This window comes from Etheostoma spectabile, chromosome 1, assembly GCF_008692095.1.
Source record: "Etheostoma spectabile isolate EspeVRDwgs_2016 chromosome 1, UIUC_Espe_1.0, whole genome shotgun sequence".
Taxonomy (NCBI): Eukaryota; Metazoa; Chordata; class Actinopteri; order Perciformes; family Percidae; genus Etheostoma; species Etheostoma spectabile.
In genome coordinates, this window is record NC_045733.1 from 21,970,352 (window position 1) to 21,994,976 (window position 24,625).

The following is a 24,625-nucleotide window of genomic DNA, read 5'->3' on the forward strand; positions in this document are numbered from 1 at the left end:
ATAGTTATAAATGGAGTTAGGGTTATCTCAGGACCCTTTACAGATAGAGTACGTCTATAATTTACAGAGACTCAACAACTCCCCCTAGAGCAAACGTCCTTTTAACAGGCAGAAACCTTGAATAGAACATAGCTCTATAGGTGGGCGGCCATCTGCCTAGACCAGTTGAGGAGAGAGAGAGAGAGAGAGCGAGAGAGAGAGAGAGAGAGAGAGAGAGAGAGAGAGAGAGAGAGAGAAAGAGAGAGAGAGAGCAAGAGAGAGAGAGAGAGAAAAGCAACTATCTAACTCACTGATAATAATAAGACCTATAATAAGTCCAGAAATATGACTCACAATCATTATAGCATTGGGTATAATGGAATGGCCTAATTAACATTATACAACTTGCATTGTAGTTATAGTAAAGATCATTGAACAATGACTAATAATAGTAGCAGTAGTAGCAGCAGCAGTGTGCGTTGAGCAGGACCACTGCAGCAGCTGCAGCCACGATCCAGGTGCCACCACCATCAGCTGTGCTATGCTATCAATGAGTACATCAGGGCTTTGTCACCTGGACTGGTGGCAGGAAAGGGGGTCTAATCACATTTGACTGATAGTTGAAGTCTTCACAGGAGTAGAAGTCAGTCTGTCCTCCATGTGTCTCTTCCTCTGCTTCTTGGCTGACAGACAGATCCAAAGGAAAATAAAGAAACCTTGACAAAGAGATAAATAAATTATAAAACCATGAGTGGAGTTACAAGCTGGTGAAAGAGAACTGAGGGCAAAGAACAACCTAGCGACATATAGACAGGTTGAAAACCTTTTAACGGAGAGAAACGTCTCATAACTGAGCTCGGACCTTGTGCAGAGTTGAGGATGCAGAAGAGGTAGAGGATGGGGTAGTTGATATATCCTGAGCCCAGGAAGGCCAGGCCCCAGGTGGTCCCCATCAGACAGGTAAGACCCATGACGGTGAGGCCACTCCTGCACGACTCGTGGAAATTCCCGGAGTCTCTCGAAGTCTTTCCCTGAGCCTCGGCTCCAAGCTTCGAAGTGCTCCTGAAGACTTGTTTCATTTTGCAGATGTTAGAGGCCACTACCAACAATATGCCAGAGTTGAAAATGAATATAAGGGTGAAATACACCAGGTTCAAGGAGTAGAAGTAGGAGTCATCTGTGATCCAGCAGCTGTGGGACAGGCAGATAACCCAAGGGGCTGTCAGAATACAGTTTCACAAGAGATTTTATGGTTTAGGGGACGTACAATCATGAATAAAATAATTTGATCTCAAATATTTGAAGATACAATCCTTAATATTTTTTTAAGTAAAGATTTGATACAATTAATGGATGGTATTACTCAAACAGTAACAATTTAATGTAGGCTTTTTACATTCTGTAATTCCCTTTCCATTGTTATTGACGGAGTCCAACAATCACTTGCAGTATTCAAATGGTCTCACACACACATTACTGATTTTCCACACTTGATGGTACCACCATAATCAAAACGGGCCAAATCAACCAAGATTACACGATTTTAATGCTTTTTGTCATACAAATATGGTACAAAATTGTACCTTAAAAAATGTTTTGTATGTGAGAGCACATGTATCAAGCAGACGATAATTATCGTGTACATAATGTCTCCTGTATGAGATGTTTGTCATATGCTGAATAAGCTTGCATATAAATTAATATGTAGCCTACATATAAACATAAAATCACATTGTATGAACATTGTTTGATCATGTACAAGGTGTATGAATGTTTGTGATTCTATTTTTTTTCTGGTGTCCTGTCCCACTGGCTTCACCTACATGGCGTTGGTTTGGTTAGTATCAGCCATGGTCATTTCTGTAAGTCCATAAAACTCTTTGAAGTCCTTCATTCCCAAAGAGACTGCCACGATTACACCAGGGATTCCTGACAGTCACACAACACAGAAGAAGGGAAATGAAAATAAGCAGTGAAAAATACTTCTTTGTAAACTGAAACTATAAAAAACTTAAACTAAACTGGATACTAAAACTGAAATAAAACAACAATGCCTGGTTAAGACACTAATACAATAAATACTTTATTATTTCAGATTTAATATAGTTTTTGTACAGATGCTCAGTGTTTTTTCTTAAAGCGCCCATATTCTGCTCATTTTCATATTTGTATTTTGAGGTTGTACCAGAATAGGTTTACATGGTTTAATTTTCAAAAAAGATTTGTTGTTGTTTCAGCTACAGAGTGAGACATCTCACTTGTTTTACCTACAAAGTGAGACATCTCACTTCTAAGTTTGTACGCGTGTGGAAGCACCAGAGACACCAAATAACCCCTCTAATCCCAGAAAAATAGATTTTTTTCATAATATGGACACTTTACACTGTTTCCTTTTTTGTTTTTTTCCCCCAAAAAAAACCTTGTTTCATGTTAGTACAGACACAGAAACACATACAATAGACGCGCCTCACCCATCAGCCAGCGACAGTTTGACCAGGTAGCGTTTGAAGTAGGTGTTAAACACCTTTATTAGCAGTAGATAGAGGTGGAGTGCCTCTATGGCCATCCAGGTGAAACAGCAGAGCAAGGAGTAATGCATGAGAGCTGCGACAAACACACACACCCAGGCTGGCTCTACCGTGGCCCCCCACTCGGTCAGCAGGAAGGTGGTATTGAGCAGAAGCAGGGCCCCGCTCAGAGATACATGGATAGAGATGGAGTAATCCATTTTGTGGTTTCTGAGGGAGAGATAGGGACATTTAATGACAAAGCCATAGGCACAGGCAAGATAGGTGATCTTTGATAATCAGACAGGATTTGGCTGCTCCATTTTCTTATTCTTTTATTCCAATGTTGCCTTGTGTCTCTTCCACTGCGTGGATAGACAACACTGAGCTTCATAGAATGCATAAAGTACATGTGTACCTACCGACCAAAGACATATATCACAAGGGACAAAGCAGTGAAGAACGCAGACAGGCCGCAGCCTATGTAACTGATGTTTGACAGGATTTTCCAGTGGATTTCTGAAATTGGGACTTTCACCTGCAGAAAATCGGGAATTTATTTGCAATTTATAGATGAACTTTTCCCAACATCTGGGAACAAATCATAGAGTGATTTCTCATCCTGTCACCCTTGGGGTCAAATTTAATTCCATTCAATGTTTCTAAATAAGTGCTGGACATAATTTATCTTTTGCTTCACATTTAATGACTTTTCATAATTTAATGGGGAAAAGTAGGTAAACATAAAATGAAGATGATTTTATGTTATGTTTTCAATGACCTGTACACATTTTGTAAGCATTAGTGTTCTTTGGAGTTAAAGACAGTTTTAGCTGTTTCAAACATAGATGATAAACCGGTATGAATATTTGGTAACGTTTTACATGAATGTATCTACATAAGAATGTGACATGACACTGTCATGACACAGTCATGTCACATGGACCCTAACCATAACCCAAACCATAACACGTCATGACAAAACCAAATGACACTTACTAAAAGAAGCATTATGTCAAACTTGTTTAGAATGTTTATGACACATTCATGCAAGTGTCATGTCACTCTTATGTAGATACTTTCAAGTAAAGTGTAATTGAAGATTTCAACACCGAAACGACAGAATAGGTAAATTACCAGTGACTCCTAAAACGGCATTTGGGGCACGTTGTGTGAAACTGTGTGCAACAAACTTTGAGTTTTTTCTCATTTGGTGGGTGTGTCACTGTTGTTACCCAATCAGCAGCGACGTGTATGAAAACCCATGGTGTTAATAATGTTGTAAGCTTGCACAAAACCACAGGGGGTTAAACACAACCTGTTTCAGTTTAAATACACTCTTGCAGTTTTGTCAGGAATTGAATGTGCCGTTTTTAACTACCTGCAGATTCAATAAAACTGGGCAAGTTAAGTTTAAGCAACACAAATACTTAGTTATGGTTAGCAATGTATGTAATGGATGCTGATGTTGTTCATTGTTGATTATATTGTGTCAACTTTGTAGGCTGATGTGCTGATTTGTTACGTTGGCGCTGCTATCCATGCACCTTGTACTGGTATGTATTTGTCCTCGCACTGTTACGTTGTGTTCCAGCGTACATTTATTTATGTGTGTGTTGTATGTGTTTGTACTTGCTGCACACCTAATGGCCCTTCTGTGACACAAATAAAGTTGAAGTTGAGCAAATCCTAAGGGACTGTCTCTCTGTGTCACAGACTAAGGTCTGTAAAAGTCAGTTAATTTCAGACAATGACCATTGACTTTTGTATTCACAAACAACACAAAGCCCGGTCCTGTGCGTGTTTATGCTTTTATACTTTGTCACTTCCCTTTCTTGTTTGCTCTTGTGATACTTTTTTAATTCCTCTATAAAAGTTCTCAATGACTAAAGGCTTGACTAACTTGCTAATTTTATTAGGAAGAAGTCATTCAAATCAGGTGTGTCTTCTTACCAGTAGGACTGCAAAGGGTGTTGCATGGTTACAGCTGCAAGTAATGATAGTTTGGTTATCACTGGTAATGATAGTTTGGTCATCATCGGTCTCACATCCATCTGTTTTCCATTTCAATTCTGGGAATATGAACATTTAAACTTAGTTAATTCTACTGATTGTCTAAACAGCAAGGTAAACAAAAAAAAATATAAAAAATATCTTATTTTTGTTTTGTTTTACAATTTTTAATATGCTAACATGTAATAACATAATAGTCAGGTGAATATGGACTATCATAAAGTCAATCATATGACTTATATTGCAGAAACATTTTGCTGAGTTTTTTTAAGCAAGCTCATGAACAATAATACAATTCCATTGCTTTGCTATTTATCCTAATGTAGGCAAAACGAACACACAACCTACCACTTTCATGAAAATAGTGACACTGGAACCATGACTCATTCTGCAAAGATACAAAAAAATAAGAGATACATTAAAGTTAACAATGGTACCCAAAACATTAAAAGTAGGTTTAGCAAACAATGTGATCAAATCCAGTGAAATCAATTTTTTTTAAATTCCCTTTTAAGCCAAAATGTTCAGTGTGGCAGTGGTCTGACACATTAGTGATGAATTAGAACAGCGTTTTCATAATTTTCACTATAGCAATGGCTGCCATGTGCCTAATAATGGGAGTCTAGTGCTGCAACTAGGGATGTTGATTGTTTTCTCAATTACTTGTTTGGTCTGTAAAATGTTCAAACATGGTGAAAAATGTTGATTACCCAAAGCCCAAGATGATGCACTCAAACCCACGTTTGACAATCAAACCGATCAATGTTAAAAACATGAAAGAATGCATGCACAGACAGACTTACATCCATAGCTGTGTGAAGAGCAGTTTTGAAAGTCATCTTGATTGGCTTGCGCAGACCCTGAAGGCGGTTTTCTCCCAGCACCTCGATTCTGAGAACCATTGATGAGATTTCTTCCTGTTTAAACTGAAAGACACACACCACACACACACACACACACACACACACACATAATAAGCAATAATCTGCAAACATTCATTCATTCTAAATGTTTAGCCGTGACATGAGGGTGTAAGAAAGGAAATACTTTGAACTGGCTCTGCTGCATGTAGCTGACCAAACCAATAACCCTCTTCTCCTTAGGGAGGGAGTGCAGGGCATCTGCAGGCAGCCAAATGTCAGGGATAAATGATGTGTTCTGTGGCAGCAGCTAACATTGGATAGAAGAAGATGCCATTGAGTACTATAGGACAGTTTGTGGTTTGGTTTGCACTCAAAACACAAAAAAACACCCATCAATGTTTATCATAGGCATGACATGTTCACCATCATGTTATCCCAAACATCCCCGTTCCTTCTAAATACATCAGCCCCATCTTCATCACAACGCGTGTACCTGTGGAGCTTCTTTCTTGATTTCATAGTCGTTGAGCTGAGCCTCACTGAAGTTGAGCACCGACAGAGACAAGTCCTTGAGGTGGTAGTTGATGGAGCCTCCAGGTTCAAGCTGGGATGCTCCCATGATCTTATGAACCATTGTTCTTTCCACACTGCAAAAAAAAGAAAAAGAAATTAACCTCAAACACATTTCTTCTGATGTGACATGTGCAAGGGATCAGCAGAGAATTTGTAGCAATTACCCGTTTTCTTGTACTACCTTGTAGGTACAAACAATATTCAAGAGTGAGCCAGACTTGTTGTATGATTCTCGTGCACATGGGAAACACATTTGATTTAAGAATTATAATAGATTATACTTTATATTGTTTATATAAAAACAAGTAACTAAAAAGATTTTATATAGTTTATATAGATTATATATTATATTGATTATAACTTATTTTGATACACTAGTTAGGGCATAGAATCGAATATTGTTAGGGAGTAGTAGTTAGTCACACAGTTGTCAGATTTATCTAACATATAATCAAGAATATAATAAAACTAAAGGGAGACTTGGCATACAGCCCGATCCGGTTGGGGAGAGTTCTGGCCCGGCCGGGCTGGAGCTCTCTTTACCTCGTCTCTCTTGGTTTTGCTGTAATAGTTTTAGACAGCTGGGGACTTATTTTGACACACGGAGCTCCTCTCTCCTCTATCTTCTATCTTTTCATTTATGTGCATCCATGTCCCAGAATGCGTGTTACTAACCTAGCTCTGGGGAGTCATTCCCGGAGTCCTTATGTTCTTTTTTCCCAGCATGTTCCCTGGATCAGAGAGGCTCCGAAATCAGGGTAGCAGCTGTCGCCATGGTCCCGCTACACGTTCTGTGATGCCATGTTCAACTGCTACAACTGCGGTGCCCTGCTACGTCCTGCTACGTCCTGCTACGTCCTGCTACGTCCTGCTACGTCCTGTAGCCGCTACGTCCTGCTGTGCCTTGTAATGCCGCACAGCGTCCTGCTATGCCATGAACTACTACAAAGAACTTCTACAAACTACAATTTTTTTCTATTTTTCTTGCCACTCTTCATTCTAACCCCAACCGGCCCGTCAGACACCGCCTACCAAGAGCCTGGGTCTGACCGAGGTTTCTGCCTAAAAGGAAGTTTTTCCTCACCACTGTCGCACTGTTGCTTGCTCTGGAGGAAACTACTAGAACTGTTGGGTCCTTGTAAATTCTGGAGTGTGGTCTATCTGTAAAGTGTCTTGAGATAACTCTTGTTATGAATTGATACTATAAATAAAATTGAATTGAAATTGAATTGAATAGATTCATCTCAACCTGGTAATTATTCAAGTTCTCATCACTGAGGATGCTACATGCCCTTAATTGCATCTTGGAGGAGATGAGGAGAGAGGAAGCAACAGCTTTTTGATCAATATCTGTTTAATGATTGGTCAGCTGATCTGATAGGGTGTAAAAACAGCTGCCAGGCTATTGTGGGAACATCATCACTGTAATATTAATATTTCAACATTGGTAAACTGTAGATTAGGCAAACTACCCGTGGAAACAGCAATGACATCACCATCTGCAGCTTTTTAGTTACTTGTTTTTAAATGAAAAAAATTCATGTGTGTAGGAAAGAATCAAGAAAAATAAAAAACTCGCTAATTTAGTTTTCCTCCATAAGCCAAAAGGCATTCCTTGTTTTCAATACAGCTATAAAGTCACAGTATTATTTGTAGTCCTACAACATCATCCTGAAGCTGAAACTGACCTCAGACTTACTGTACCTTTGGTTTGTCACAGACTCATTAGGCTATACATAGATCTTTAGTTAGAACATGAATCTCATTTTTTTATTGCTACCTCATGTCGGTTATGAATTATCAGTTACATTCTGGGAGACCCTGATACCTTCATATATCTAGAATAATCAGGCATAAGGTTGTTATCTTTGAAACTGTTACTTTACTGCCATCTCCTCAAAATGACCCTGGGGTGAGCAAGGATGCCCCCTGTAAGAAATAACCCCTCCATCCTCACTTTTCTTTCTTTTCAGGGTCCTCCCTCAAGAAAATGTTTCTTTTTTTAATGAATAAAAAATGCAATTTCAAATTATTTTAGACCGTTATTATGACCATATCTATCTGTGTCTAAAATGTTTTGAAAAGCTAAAAAAGCTAAATAAAAATTACTCAAAAAGCTGAAAGATAAAACGTGCCAAAGAAGTCCTCATACAAGTCATTTTTAATTAAATTTGGTTTAGATAGACACTCTATTGTTCCTGAGGGGAAATTTGTCTTGGACAAACATGTAACAGAAAAAGAAAATTCTAAAATCAACTTAAAATAAGACCAACATTAGAACATAAGATAAATAAAGTGTCCTAGGACAAAAAAAGACACACATGACAGCACAGACAACACAACATCCTATGAACTAACTGTAGTATTAAAGTGAAAAGTGCAAAAAGTGCTGTATTTAATTAAGTTAACTGTTCACACAATACAGTAACGTGAGATATTCAAATTAGCTGGATACATGGTTACACTTAATTTGCTCTAACCAGTGTATTGTCAAAAGTCATTTTGATGCTCACACCAATTTACTTACATGCGGTGTAGGTGGTGACAAAACTTTTTTGGGTGCTGCGCCTAAACCTTGTAATGATAATGGCACTAGATGTCACTCTCTGTTCAACAAAGGTTTGAAAACATACTGAATTGGAACACTCACTTTATAAAGGCTTTTTTGACTTCATGGTGGCTCCTGAAGAGGTCCTGACATGAATTCCTTATGTAGAAGAGTTGCATCATGTCTGCCTCATAGTTGTGACTAGTCAGAGAATTCATCATTGGCAAGATGGCAGAGTGATTGCATAACAATAAACTGCAATTGATATCTGAAAAGTTAAAGAGGAATCAGACTTAAGATGCAGATGCATGTTTTTGGAATCCACCTTTCTGACCCCTGTCAGAGATCTGGTGTGCTTCAATCTTTAAGCAAAGAGTCAGCACTCTGCTTGAGAGACAGTATACTTACTTGTCATGCTGTACTCAATCCAGGGGTCATCTATTGTCACTGTAGCGTTTAAGCAATTAAGTTTGTTAATGTTCAACTTGCCGTTGATCGTGCATTGAAAGAGGCAGGGGAGTGTATTTTTCAGGCATCTCACATTACCAGGGGCCTCATCATGGATGGTGGTATTGAGGGTATTGTCGGTAATAGTCATGTTACCATCTGAAATGTGGAAACAAACTGAACACAGAAAAAGAAGATGAGAAACAACTCGCTGTATTTTACAAATCTTCAGTAAGAATGACATGAAGAAAATGATCTAAAACTTGTGCTGCTATACATTGTTGTGCATAATTACATTAAATCAACAACCAAAAAGAATAACATTCAATACATACATTGCAGACACTGCAAATCGTCACCAGTGAAAAAGGAACTCCCTGTTGATTTCAATTATACCTCACACAAGACTCTACATCACACAGTTAATTAGCTGAAGTTAAAAGGGGCGTGGCTAAAACATAGGGGGCGGGTCAAACTGTCACCAATTAAAAAGGAGCTCTGCTGATTTTAATTAAATAATAGTGTACATCAAACTGGTCATTAGTTATACTCTGCTGAGTTTAATCATACCTGACACAAGACTATCTCAGCATACAGTCACACATGCTACAAGAGACAGAGACAAAGTGACAGGCTACCATTTATTTTCAATGGGAGTGTCCTTTTGCCAGGAACATGAGACGAGCTCGCTGCTGCCACGAGCAAAGCAGGGCCAAAATTGACAAGAAGTCTATTTTATGCAAATGCTCAGCAATTCAACAAAGCAACTGCCAATCGGAGTGAAGGCAGCCTGACGTACATTATGTCAGTGGCTGCTCGAGTCGAAGAAATAATTCTAGATGCTGGAAAATGCTCCAGGACATCGTATTTCTGTATGTACTGTATCTGATATGTTTAGCATTTTATCTCATATATTTTTTTACTTTTATTGAGAAATAAGTACAAATTTGAATATGTCCTAATAACTGAGAAACCTCTACCCATTTGTTTCACCACTCAATCAATATGTTGAGACCAGGATAATTTACTATCCACTGTAACACCAAGAAGGTTGGTCTTTTGTACCAGTTCAACTGCCATACTTCCTACACACAAATTCTATTTAGGTTCATTAAACAACTGGTGTTTTGTTCCAAATACAATGCTTGTGGTTTTAGATACATTAACAACTAGTTGGTTAGTTGTTACCATTCCAATGCCAACTGCAATTCCTCATTCAAAACACTAGTAAGCCTCTCAGCTGTGGATGTCACCATGTATATTATTGAGTTGTCAGCATACATCGCCATTTTTGCATTTTTCAAGGTTAAAGGTAATTCATTGGTAAATATGGAATATAGCATGGCCACAGACAGCTTCCTTGTAGTCCACAGCTTATTGATTTTACCTCAGAAAAACTTCCATTAACGTAGTTTTATTGCAACAATTTAAACACTTACATTTTAGATTTTTATTGACTCGAGACAATATTACAAACAGCAGCAAGATAAATGAGCCTAACCTTAACCCTAAAGGTAAAACATTATTCAAAAGAGCACCTAATTTACAGATACCTTTTGGTTTTGGACTGTTATAACAAAGCTAATTTAAACATAGATGGATGGTTTAAATGGTTGTTTGAGTCATTTTTTATTCACTATACTTGCATTCTTATCTTCAGAATGAAATGAATCTCTCTCAGGTGGTTGTCATTGCAGAGGCTTTAATTAAACCTAAGTGTGTTTATTTCAACATATAGATCACACTGGAAATACTCTGGAGCGCAGGTTTTTTCTCACTAAAAAAGTTAATTGAATTCAAACTGAAATTAAGAGTTTTACAGATGTCTCTCAGCATCAGAGGAGCTTGTGTAGCAGAAGTTTTTAACACTAGAGTATCTACATCAATCAGGGGAAATCTAGGAGATGCTGATGTAAATTGTGTTTTAGACCCCTACTACAACCATTTGAATTTTAATAATACTAGCCTTGATTTTTTCTCATTTTGAACTCCAAATAACCAATGCTTAGTTAGTTCTCTTTGTGTTCTGTTGTGATTGATGACTGAAATAAGGGTATATTGTCATTACGTTTCAATTTTCACACTGTTCGTTTAAGTTTGTGAGATGTAAAAAAAAAAATCTTAAAAATAGCTTGACATATATTTTTAAAAGAATTAATATCTATTCCTGCCTATTTTTAACTGATCCATTACTTTTTCTTTGGAGAACAATACCTAAAATAACCGTACCTGTGATGTCCGTACCTTCGTGAGCCAGCGATGTGGGCAGCAGCATAAATAAGAGTAGGGGAACCATTGTACTTCCTTTGAATATGTGACTGATGGAATCAAAGCTGAAATAAAGCAACAAGTTAGCGCAGATAGCATCTCAGCCTGAAGTTTATTTTTTTTAAGTCAGACAAAGAAAAAACAGAACAGAACAAAGCTGCGTTTGTAACACCTTCTGCCATCCTTCTGCCTACAAGACTTGGCTATGGCTTTGTTGGCCAAACAGAGGTAATTCTTACAGACAGTTCCACCTAAAGTGACATTTTAAATCAAAATGTTAAAGTTTTCAGGTAGAATACATTCCCCAAAAAGACTGCATGTCATCTTCAGACTTCAAGACAAGCAATTTCACAAGATGCCCAAAGTATACACCAATGAAGAAGAAATATTTGAACTAATACTCACAATATCACTCAGTGGACAGAGAGTAGATGTCTTCTACCTCTGGACGGGATGATCCAGACAAACGCTGGCAAACTGTTCTGGTTGGTTTAACTCATGGTTAGGAGTAATGCAGAATAGTGCTTGTGTTCGCTGGATGTGTTTGTTTTATGCAAATAGTTTTTTATATCGGTGCAATACATTTACTGCAGGTGGCTTTGTTTCTTGTTGATATGTTAAGAACTGACGTCACAGTCTAAATTCCACTGCTACAGTAAACCGGGTCTGTCAACAGAAATGTGATATCATGTACAATAACCTGATGGTTTGGAAAACTACTGGAGACTGTAAAATTCCTGATATGTCAGCCTTTATTGAATTAGTAAAAGTAAAACACTTTTAATATACATTACTTGAAACTGCACAACATTAAAACAATATATGCAGATACTAACACATACTGGCTTTTAGAAAAACATGAATAAAGTTTAATATGATGAACATTTTCACAAATCAATAATCCAAATACAATATGCAACAGATGTATTGTCTGTATGCTCAGGACACATAATCTTCACTCTGAGAGAATCTAAGCTCTCTCACAGCACTCAATGTCAGATCAGACCCACATCACATCTGAAAATGCAAAATAGCGGATGTGTGTCTTGAGGCAGAAAAAACATAAACCATATTTAGTGAAAAGTGGACCTTTGGCAAAACAATCAGTTTGTTGCATTATTTTAGTCTTGATTTCCAGCCCTTTGGTCCACGGGCCTTTGTGGGGCGAAAAAAAATACATTCCGGGGATTGGAAAAAAAAACTAACCCAATCACAATTTTTTGGGCCGGCCCACTAACCTGCAGACAAAACGCTTAAAAGGGAAAATTTTTTGGAAAAAACATTTTTCCCCCCAAAATCCCCCAAACAATATTTAAGGAATTTTAACTGTTTAAACAGCTATTTAAATTACTGGACTCTAGGGGGGGAATAAAAGCGCCCCCTGTTTTAAATCATCTCGAACTTATCCCACAAAAAGTATTATTGTGTTTTTAAACATTTTTCAAGTTCTGCGATTTAATTGCCCAATTTTTTTTTTGTTTTTTTGTTTTTTAAAAATTTTTTTTAATTTTTTTTTGTCTTTTAAAAAAAAATCCAGACCCCCAATTTTCTTTTGCGCCCAAATTTTTTTGGGGATTTTTTGGGGAATCCCTCACTGCCGATTCTCTGCTGAAAAATTCCACTAAAAGAAGTGGGATTTAAAGACCTGGGGTCATGCTCCCCCAAAAATTTAAAAAGGTGAAAATTCTGAACCACCCTTTTCTGTTTTCCCCTGTGTGTTTAAATTTAAGGAAGGGAAGGGAAAGGGGTGCCCAAAATAATGACGATGAACGACAAAAATCCCGGTTACACTCGACGGGGCCACCATTTTACTGACATAAAATTCCTCTAAATTCTATTCTGCAAGTTTTTGTAAAAAAAAAAGGAAGAGGGCATGATTTCATCGGGGTTGAAATCCCCAAGACATTAAAAATGGCTCAAAAACAAAGGTTCTGGCCCCTTTTTTGGGGGTTTTAAAAGGTTTAAAATTTAAATTTTGGCCCTTAAAATAAAAAAACTAAAAACTTTTAAATTTAAATTTTTTGCTTGGGCCCTTTCGCTTTTTTTTTCCATGGTTGGGCTTAAATCATCTGACAAAAATAATAAGGGCAAACCACACACACACCCAAAAAAGAAAAAAAAAATTTTTCTTGGTGTTTGGTTTAGGCTTAGTTTTGGGGTTTTTGCGTTTTTTCACAAATCCCCTGTAGGGGGGTTTTCCGTTTTTTCTCAGAGACATCACAAACCACAGGAAGATGAAGAAACCTGGGTCCAGAAAACGGGTTTTAGAAACATACGGAGGAGAGGATCAGCAAATCATGAAAAAATCCCAACTAATAAAAAACGGTTTTGGTGCCCCTTTTCCCAAAAATAAAAATAAGTTTACATTAAAAATTAATTTTTACGGTATCTTTTTTTTGACATTTGGGGCAATCTTGTTTTTTGGGCCTTTGGCGAACAAATCCCCACCCTTTTGTCGGGAAAAAAAAGGGGCCTTTTATCATAATTTTTGAAGCTTTTCCCTGCGGTGTACACATTTGTGTTTCCAAACAAGACAGTGAGGAGTTGGGGTGCGTTTTCTTCGGGACTGACAACCATACGTTCCGCTCAAGTTAATTGGGCAACCGAATGCTCTTTTGTCAAAAAGAAGATCAACTGCACATACAACAAGTGCAAAGGAAGCCCCTTTTTTTTCAATTACGAAACATCACAGAAAAAACCCGGGGAAGCCGGTTGTGAAGACCTTGCGGATTTTTGGGGGATGCGAAGAGGGAAAAGGGGCCACCTTGGCTTTTTAGCCAATGAGAAAAACCGGGGGCCCCAAATCCCCCGGAAGGTGGTGACCCCCAAGCAGGGTAAAGTGCTCGTTTGGGCTCGTCATTGTCACGGGGCCCCAAAACGATGTGCAAAAATGGGGGTTTAGTGAAATTAGATTGGGCGGGTTCAAAAAAATAAAAAACTCCAAAAAAGCCCTTTGGTTTGATGTCTGGAAAATGAACAAAAAAAAATGCTTTTGAAAACAATACCCCGAGTCAAAAAAACACTATCTTCTTCTTTTTGTAAAAAAATGTGTGCTCTCGGGAGTAAATTTAGGCCCTCATGCTAATAAAACCCTTTTGGTAAAAGGGACAAAAACTATGTAAGAAGGGTTTTGAAAAAATTTTTTACCAGACGGAAAAAAAGGGGTTTTATCATAAAAGCAGAAAAATACAGTTTGGGGCCCTTCCCAAGGTTTTTTTAAATTTTTTTTTTAAAGGGAAAGCTATCCTTTAGATATCAGACAAAGATCAAGAACAAGACCAGTGATATTCTACTTTTCTTTGTAAAAAAATTTCTCATGAAAATCTATTTTTAAACTTCCCTCCTGTAAACTGGTGCTTTGGGTTTTCTACTAAAAAAATGACGCAATGATCAAAAAAAGAAAAATGGGTTTACTTTTTAAAGAAAGGGGGGGACTCGGGAAAAGGCTGAAACACGGGCCCCACTGACCCTTTGAAAACATAACAAAAACCCGGAGAAAGGGTTTTCTTTGAAAGCTTTTGTGAATTTTGGGGAGGGGGTTTTAGCAGGGGGACACGTCCCTCTTTATATTTGGGAAATGTTTTGGCCCCTTCCCCCCCCCAAAAAAAACCATGAATGTAGCAGAATACCTTTATTTCGATGAACTGCCTGATTAAAAAAAAGTCACAACCTAGTGCATAAAAATTCAGGAAGTGAATTAAGTTTTTGACGCTTAAACTGTCTTAGGAATGAACCCCAGGTTAAAAACAAACTTGTTTGTCAGTGACTATTTTTGGCCACAGATTAAAATATATTTGTTGCTCTAGTGAGTTTTTTTCACAGTAGCAGGACAGTGTAAGGATCTAATGGACCATGTGCAATGATGTGGCTCAAGTATTTGTTTTTAATAGTTTAAGAACAATAATAGAGCTCTATAGCACTTAGAAATACATCATATCAGGCTTTGAATACACTGACAATGGACACTTAGATATGTAGACAGCAATAACTATTAAAAAAATATATCATCAGACCTAATTTTTTAAGTTCATTTTCCAAGACAAGAGCAAAATGAAAACCTCTTTGCTCCGGCGGAGAATCACAATGCTTCTGACTGTCATCCCTAACATGAACATGTTAAAGATGAACACCAAGCAAAATACTCCAACTGTGGTCACCATCTTCACTGTGTTATTGACTATATAGCATCTGAAAAGAGAGAAAGTGAGAGAGAGTAGATTTCTTATACACTGAAAAATGAATTCTGAGTTGTAAAAATGTCAGTTCAGGTGACTAGAAATTCAGCTACTGTATACGCAGTAAAAAGTATCCTGTTACTGTAAATGGCGTGGGTGCTCTACTTCACATGCAAAACACTTAAATGTCAGTTAATTATTAGTCTAGACTGTAGATGCATGAAAGTTTCTCCCTTACATTGCGGTGCTGTTGGAGTTAGCTGAGTCCAGAGGGACACGTCCATACGAGCTTCTGTCAATGATGACCACCAGGGCCACAATGACTGCTGGGATACCTGAAACAAAAGGATTATGCAAGTACTGTAGGTGAGTACAGTTGTGGGTAATTGTACTTCTACTTCACTACATTTCATAGGCAAGAAATGAACTTTATACTCCACTTTGATAACTTCAGTTACTTCGCAGATTTAAATTTATGATTCAAAATATAATGAACACGTACATTATGATGTACTACTATTGATTAAGATGCAACTTTTTTGAATCTGTTGTCAAATTCACAAGCCAGCAGTATATTTAGTTAATGTCACAACATTAATTTATCAATAATTGTAATAGAATAATACATAATAACTTAATTCAATAGTGCAGAGACTTACATTTGTTTTTTTAGAGGAAGAGAAATGCACTGTTTCAATGAGCTCCTTGTAGGCCATTCAGAAGCTTTTTTGTTAACCCATTGTGGAAATAGAGTGTTATTCCTTTCAACCCAGTGTCAGGTCTTGTTAATAGTTGTCTTAGCCATTAGCTCCAGCTTTCCAGCAGGACGTTTGTTGTCTTTGTAGCCCTTCCAGAAGTTTAGTCATCTGGCCGGAAACTTTGTACAAGTAATTCCAAAGTGATAAATCAACAACTAAGGTTATTTGATCTTTCTGTGTGAAAATAAAATTATCCTCCACTTGTTCTCATGGATGAATTTAGAGAGCCTTGTTTCAGGCAGGAGCCAAGATGGCACTGACTGATGGGTCTATGGACCAATCACATGCAGTTTGTCAGGTGTTTAGTCAGCCAATAGAAACCCCTGGTAGGAGGGACCTCTAGTCAGTGTGTGTGTGAAATTTCATTTCCGTTTTCTTTTGTCTTTATAGTCATATAACAATTTATAAATTCATGTGGTATATGTGTGTTGCAGGCACCATACATATCCCGATAGCCCAGGTTCTCCTGATAAAAAAGATTTCTATAACTTTATTGTGCATTATTACACAAGGAGACCAAGCAAACCAAAGGTGGGGAGAAAAGGCTTATACCTGGGAGTGTTAAGTAAAATATCTGAGAAATTCTTCCACCACAGCTTAAGAGTTCATTCATACAAACATTTGTTGACTGATGCAGACAACGTGTAGGTCTCTGGCCATGGCGGCTCTACTCACCCCATCCCACCACGCTGAGTTTGAGTACGTATTTCCTGACATAGATGTTGAAGACTCGGACTAAGAGAAGGTAGAGGTGGAACCCCTCCAGGGACATCCAGATGAATGTGGCCAGAAGGGAGTAGTGAAGAGAAAGGGCCATGTAAAAGCAAAAGCCAGTGGAGGACAGTGCCACTGCCTGGCTAGGGAGGAAATGCAGGTTGAGCAGGATCAGGGCAATGACGAGGTGGATGTGGACCTTCATAGAGAGATCTGCTCTGGCTTTTCTGTCAGACAGAGGAGAACTGATTTGTGGTAAGTGTTCCATTTTGTGCAGATTTAATTGTCATCCCATAGTGTCACTGAAATTCAAGTCATGTAAAGTGGCGGAAGGATGGGAGGATGGATAGATAAGAGAAAGAAAATAAAGAAGAAAAGGATGCCATTTACTTCCAGGAGAGAAAGAAAAATATGGAAAGAAGTGAAGTAACACATCAGGCGTCAAATGGACTAAAGTGTTGCAAATGGGGGAAAAAGAGAGCTGAAGAGGTGTAGAAGTGATAGGAGAAGAACAGAAGGATGCTGCTGTACCTGGAAATACTGTATGTGAAAGGATAGATGGAAATGACAGTCATATATGTAGATAAATTACCTATTTGTGATGAAGAGCAGAACAGTGATGATCAGGGTTAACAGAGAAAGACTACAGCCAATCACAGTGATGTATGACATAATCTCCTGGTCTTTAGGTGAGATGTTAGCAGAAACCTGAAGACCAAGCACAGAATTACGTTTTACATTGGAATTTTTACTTCCCTACAATTTAAATACACAACAATTTACATACAAAACATTATGATGCATGGTCACAAATTTGAATATGCAATGTCCAATGCACATTATTTTTAAAGGTGCCCTGCTACACGTATTTCATTACTTTGTGATAATGTGTAAGTTCTACCGTGGACTTTGTAACATTGTTTGTGGAAAAAAATGCTTTGGTTACCTTGTTTCAAGCCAGTCTAGCGTGGTATAGAATGCCTGCAGGAAGACTCAGCTCCATTTGTGCCAGTTCTCATTAATATTCAATGAACCAAGCTGCTTGACTCTGGACAGCTAGCCAATGAGAGCCTGGCTATCAGCACCAGCGCAACTGGCCAAGCTCATGAATAGTAATGCGCTCAGGCGTTATGACATCAGATTGACAAGCTGTTGTAATTGGTCTGATTTCTCCTCTTATTTCTTTTCTGTGGCTCGAGCTGACAGAGGAGGTAGCAGTTCATCTTCACATTCACAACATTAACACACATGGACCTAATATATTGCAAAGAATATAGGTTTTGTGTGGCAGGGCACCTGTTAAATGTGCTCATGGTTGATTTGTAAGTTAGTTAATGCTTACTCTTATTTTTGATATCTTTGATACCATGATATCTTGCTGATAATACTTTATTTTACATGTATCTTTACTTAGAATTTGATTTAATATTCTGTAGAATTTGGTGGTACTGTAGCATCAAGAATGACACTACTGCAGGCAGCAATGCAAGATGCCACACAGCAATATTCAGAACAATGTACCTGTGATATGAATATTCGTAATAAGTCATGGCAGTCATAGGTTATATAGTCTAGTTATTTAGCATATGTTTAAGGAGAAGTCAAAGGGCTGATGGTGGGTAAGTCAAAAAAAGGTTATCCACTTATAATATATGGTTGATTATATTTAATATATTTATAAGCCTATTTTATTTAGGATTTACTTTTGGAAGACCAATTTTTTGCTGTTATGCTGTATGTATTTTCTGTTCATGAAGTTAGTTCACCTTCTCACGATAGTAGTTTGTAGCACTTTTATTTGCTGCTTTCATGCAAGATGTTTTGTCATGTCAAAGTAACACAGAACACAGAAGAAGTTATTGAATGCCGCTAACTTCAGTTGGTAGAGTAACAGCGTGTGAGACGGAGCCTGCTGGACCTGGGCCAACGATGTGACCCATGGCCAGAATATCATAGTATATAAAATGCAGCGCAGTGAAGATACAGACGTTTCATACACACGACGTGGTATCCGCCATTCGACCTGTGCTGGACCCGTTCATAATGAGTCAGCCGTCTCTCTGTGAGTAGCGTCCATCACACTCCCTCTCGCAGTTATGAATAGCCCATGTGACAATAATTTTTTTTTTGGTTAAAATCAACAAATAATCGTGAGAATAATCACGATCAAAATTTTGATCAAAATAATCGTGATTATTATTTTGGCCATAATCGTGCAGCCCTAATTTCATCCCATGGGACCTTTAACACCCGTGCTTTTCCTGTTGTAAATAGTAAAAATGTCTGCTGTGAAAAAGGCCTATTGTAGCCATACATTTGTAGCCATACATCTTACCCTCTCTCTACAATTCTATTTTGTGTGATGAAGAAGCCCTACCATAAGCACGCCGAAGTATGTGAGGTGGTCACAGGAGCAGGTGACGTGACTCTGACCAAATTCCCACAGGGTTATGCAGCCATCAGTGCTATATGCTGGTAAGTCCAAATGAACAGACAGACAGATCAGTTATACTCATGATCCTGACACATTTGATTCACATAAATTCACTTTACTATTCATGTGTGAAAGCCCAATGAATCCAACTTATATTTAAATAGAACTAATTGTCTTAGCCTTTGTTATACACAGATGTGATGGCCTTACTTACCCTGTGTTGAAAAGTTCAAGAACACACATTTGGGCTGTAGGGTTTCCTGTGACACAACAACATACTAGGTTAACATTTGTATTTTAAATGGTTTTAACATACTTTTATCAGGCAAAAGATTCAAATCTACAAGGTTATTGAAGTGAAAGTTACGGTAAACGATTTGTTGAATGAAGTTGTAGTTCCATTTCCAGCAAGATTCACAGTGATGTTGACATGCTCCTGTAGTCCTGTAATATTCTTTCCAGCCACGCTCAGGCCAACCAGTCTTCTCTCATATAATTCATATGAGCGTCCCCATAGGGTCTGCAGTACAACATACAATCAATCAGTTAGTTTGACAGATTATGTAAGACAATTAATATGTGAAAAGTGAACACTTTCCTAAAGTCCATTTATTCCATTTATTATTAAAAGCCTCCCTGTCATCCTCTCTATTATCAGTACTGGTCAACACATCGTAGTAGGTCCAATGTGGCCATAACACAGGACCGTGGTGGCTCTTTTATTCATGTGATTGTTTTATTGAACGTAACAGCTTCTATTTTAAACACACAGTTAACGCTGTGAAACAGAACTAGTTAAGTTTTGGCAACAAACTAAAATGTCCAGTAAGGGTTGGTAAAACATCAGGGATTGGCTTAAAATGAGTCAGTTAAAACTGCTGTGGAGGAGGTAACTTCATCACAGACAAAGGTAAAGTACGTGAAAGTCTGTTTCTTACAGTAAGGACCAGTTGACTTTTGGTTTCACATGGGGAACAAACCCTAGTCTCCTAAATAAAAGTCCTGTATTTATCCGACTCATCCAGCCCTGCCCAACGGTTAAGGCTGAATGGGACATAGCTACGACGACGGTTAAGTTTAGGAAAAAGATCATAGTTTGAATAAATACACTCACAGGGAACGTTATCTGGGTGAAAGTATAAAGAATATATCATTATATTATATTTTGTGTAATATCTGGCTGTAGCTGTAACCCTTCTAGCCAAAACCCTCCCAAACCTGCCTCCCTCCTCTCCTTACACTTCATCACCTCACTTCCTCATTTGCTCCCACAATAATCACTACGGCCGCCAGAGGCCGCCGTCTAACAGCCAACGTAAGCATGGATCTTTATGAGCTGCTTCCACAATCTACCTATTGTTCCTTTTTTAGGATGTTGTATTTGCCAGAAATCAACACCTCTTCCTTTTTTGTGAAGGATGTGTCAAATGGCTACAGTATTTTTACCTTTTACATTGATAACCAGCTCTGTACACTCGCCTATCTTTGCTCTCATCGTTGCTGTTGCAAACCGCAATTTCCCCCGTCGGACAAATAAAGGGTTTTCTTATCTTATCTTATCTCTTAGGTGTCCTTTATGTCTGCCACATTATCTTAATTTGGCCAGATACCATATAAAAAAAATATAGCTTAACATCGTATATCAAATGCTCGCAAAAATTGTTTTTTGAGAGCTCTCCCTATTTGATAAAAACAATACTGGTCATATTATTAGCATTTTCAAAAGAATGAGCCTTTGCCTTAGGCACTTCACTTGACACAGTGAATACTGCTGTGGATAAAATAGCTGGGGGTTAGTTGGAGCTTGAAGCTATGTAGTCATTTCAACATCTAAAGAAATGTAGTTAAAAGAAATTACTTTATGCCAGCTATACATTCATTCCTTCACTCTTTTTAAAGTCTCCTAGGGTGGATTTTTTCATTAACCACAAAATAAAGCATTTAATGAATTAAATGTTCATACAAAATAGGAAATACATTCCAAATCCATTTTTAACACAAATACAGTACACACCACAGTAAAGGCCCACTCTGGTTTTACAACTGTCTCTGCTCGGAAATGAAATAGCATGAGACCACTAAAATGTTACTGACAAATTAAGAACATGTTCGCTGCAGTCTATTTATGTTAATAAGGCAAAGGCTGCCCAGAATACAGGAAATAATTAGAAAAACATGATTTGAAAATGAGCAACCTGACTTTTATACAAACCAACAGCATTTAAGTAGGTTTTAACATGCAAAATCAAGAGTGATTCTTTAATTTATATTGTAAATACAATGCAAAATGAGTAGGCCTTTATTGTTTAGTGGACAATGGCTCTTTTTCTACAAAGTTTCATATAAAAAGTGAAGTCTCTGACCGTGCTTCCTTTAAGCCACGTGAGCATGCAGAACACAACTGTGTTGTTTGATCCAGCATCCAACTCTCTCGGCAGTCGAACACTCACTCTGCTGTTGGTGACACCCTCGCTTAACGTTTCCTGTATCAGAGACACATTCTTTGTTAATACCATATCTACCAGAAATGATGCAGGTCTCACAGCTACGTTTCCATGTTGCCTTATCAGCATAGGTCATAATTTGAATATGCAAACAACGACTACTCAGTCTTGGGTAAAACAGTAACCTGTGGTAATGTTCTGAGAAGAGCATTTTTCCTAGTATTCCTATTTTTCCTAGGGATCTATAAATTATCATTTTAAAAAGAGCACATTCTAAATATAATTTCATATCTATGGATGGGTAATTTGCTAACCAGATGCAAGCATTTTAAATAGTTTGTAATGATTAGTCACTGTTGAACGACTGGTAATAGTGATTACAAATGAGAACACACTTTAGGCATAATCTACATACTTCCGTCAGCAAAGAATAATCAAGGAAGATGTTTTGTAAGTAGTATTTGTAAGTTGTATAGTGGTACTTACAAACTCCTCATTAGAATGCAGGATGGAAATAAAAAATAAACGCATGTATTTTGTTAAAGAACAGGTATACATTCAACAAGACTAAGAGCCTACAGGTATGCTAGCGGCATTTAGACTCTTCTTAGGTAAAGCAGTGGGTTGAGCTAAATACTGCTAGCATGCAAACATTCTCCCAATGGAAATGCTATCATGCAGATGTGATGATGGTATCATGTTTACCCTGTGTACCATCTTAGTTTTGCATGTTAGCATGCTAACATTTACTAAAAAGCGCTTTTGGAGGGAGCCGTGCTAGAGGCAAGGTCAGGGGATCATGTGATTACATGAACGTGTGTACCATATTCCATGGCCCATCCCCAAATGTCAACCTGACGATGGCACTAGAGCAAAGGTCAAGGGATCAGCTCAGTAGAATTCATCATCTAAGGACCCTGAATATCCATACAAATGTCATGGCAACCTCTCCAACCCATCAAAATAGTTCAATCAGTCTGGACATTGCCATCTCCAGGGCCAAGCTACTAGCATCCCTACATTATCATCAGTGGCACAAATGTTGAGTCCTTTGAAGGGCCCTTTGGGTTTGTACAGGATGGCCACCATACTCCCGACAGACAGGCTTGTAGTCTCATTCAACTCTGTTTCCGTTAAAAGCTCTTCCAGAAGCTCCATGGCTCTAGTGGAAAATGACAAGAAATTTTTAACATGAATCATTCTGATTAACAATTGTTTTCCTTAAACCCTTTCATTAATATTGACCTACTAAATGCCTTAACCTTAAATCGGATTTCAGCCTCAAGCCTTTGCAAATTATTCATATTGCCCTCATTTTTACTCCCATGTAAATAGTAATATACTGTGTATTACTGTAAAAGAAAACAAAGATGCTTACACAAACATAAACATCCAAATACATTTTTATTATGTAAAAACAAATATTATTTCAAATACAATTCAAATATTTACTTGATAGGGTGGCTTCCTCTTCCACTTTTCAAAATTGTGTCTACTTCTTCCATACACGATCTAGTGTATGGAACACCTGTGGAGTACATAAATAATTTATTTACATTCAAGATATACACAAATGATATATTTTACCCCCAAAAACATATATTGTAGCATCTCACCTGGTTTATTTCTATGAAAACAATTCTTTGGCTTTTTAACCTTATATAAACGTAATTTTTCAAAGTTACACTTTTCTCCATTAGCTGTAACTGAAGCTGCATTGTTACCCTGGACTGGATTTTTATTTACACCCTGAGCTACACCTGGATTTGCTTCACTCTTGATACAGGGGGTGTTATGAACCACCAAAAACAGGACCAGCCAACGGAGGAGCCACCACTTCATCCTGTGAAGCAAAGAGGATTCATTCAGACCAGAAACACGTCTGTGCTTTATGAACATACAAATGTCATAAATGTATGGCAAAGAAATAAAGACACCTCTCTGATGGCATGTATCTAAGTCTTCCACCCAGTCTTACAGTACAAACATAATCTCCTAACCTCATGTATGGATCTATACTGGGACTACAACAGCAAGTATGTTTACAGTTATTTCCATACACTTCATTTACAGTCACAAAAATACAGTACACTCCATAAACAGTTAAAAAAAACCAATGTATTTATTATAGATGATTTTGAAATATAGGAAATGAAAACATAGCCTACCTTTACTGAGTCTGTGTAAAAGTATTTTGTCTGAAGGAAATACAGAGTACAGCTGATGTGACAACAGAACAAATGCCATAGAGGAAACCTGCTGAAATCATAGAGCTTAACGGGAAGTGGAAAGACAACACAACATGTAAATTTCCTCCTGTAATAAAAAGAGGAAGCAGCATCAGGAAAGAAAGCGAGTTACGTGTGTTTCTATTTTCACCTCTGTCGCCACTGAATATGGGCTCACGCTAAATAATTGAAAAAGATCATCCTCAACATTCTGCATACACATTAAGCACTAAATCTAAAGTAAACTAAATGGGTGTAACAGCTAGCTGATCCTGAACGTCAGAACAGATCATGGGTGAACACTACACATCACTTGGTTTATGGCGGCAAGTCACTACTCCCACCAACAGAGGGGAGTAGCACATCAGAAAAATCAAGTGAAACAAGGTGTTGAGAGTTCTCTTTTGGTATATGTTGAATACACACCCCACAATTATAACAATGACATGTGAAACTAGGCCTGGTGGATTCAGTTATTGCAAATATGTATGACTGTAACATGAAAAAACATTTCATTGTGTCTCTCCTGGTAGCTTTGATCCTTTCACATCAAAACCTGAATCTGTATGGCCAAACATTCACTGTTTTATAACATTTAGTAGAGCAAATAAAGAAAAATATCTGAATAAAACTCACAAACGTTTCCCTGATTTAATGATTTTTTTTTTGTCATT

General features: G+C 37.8%; 2 protein-coding genes across 2 annotated transcripts; both read right to left on the reverse strand.

Moving 5' to 3' along the window:
• Window positions 1-236: 236 nt before the first annotated feature.
• Window positions 237-4,505, reverse strand: LOC116689140 (adhesion G-protein coupled receptor G2). The gene is made up of 6 exons (XM_032515550.1): window positions 4,440-4,505; window positions 2,909-3,024; window positions 2,450-2,717; window positions 1,803-1,908; window positions 842-1,170; window positions 237-695 (listed from the first exon to the last, which is right to left on the reverse strand). Exons 4-6 carry the CDS (start codon window positions 1,871-1,873, stop codon window positions 583-585), a joined length of 513 nt encoding a protein of 170 aa, XP_032371441.1. The 5' UTR covers window positions 1,874-1,908; window positions 2,450-2,717; window positions 2,909-3,024; window positions 4,440-4,505; the 3' UTR covers window positions 237-582.
• Window positions 2,447-24,364, reverse strand: LOC116692218 (uncharacterized). Its single transcript, XM_032520326.1, has 20 exons — window positions 23,892-24,364; window positions 23,340-23,566; window positions 23,176-23,251; window positions 22,744-22,885; window positions 21,643-21,762; window positions 19,647-19,799; window positions 19,494-19,539; window positions 19,223-19,317; window positions 17,438-17,553; window positions 16,807-17,072; window positions 15,612-15,708; window positions 15,257-15,386; window positions 13,424-13,442; window positions 9,030-9,107; window positions 8,586-8,751; window positions 5,856-6,009; window positions 5,547-5,669; window positions 5,303-5,425; window positions 4,844-4,887; window positions 2,447-2,717 (listed from the first exon to the last, which is right to left on the reverse strand). Exons 2-20 carry the CDS (start codon window positions 23,563-23,565, stop codon window positions 2,447-2,449), a joined length of 2,445 nt encoding a protein of 814 aa, XP_032376217.1. The 5' UTR covers window position 23,566; window positions 23,892-24,364.
• Window positions 24,365-24,625: the final 261 nt, after the last annotated feature.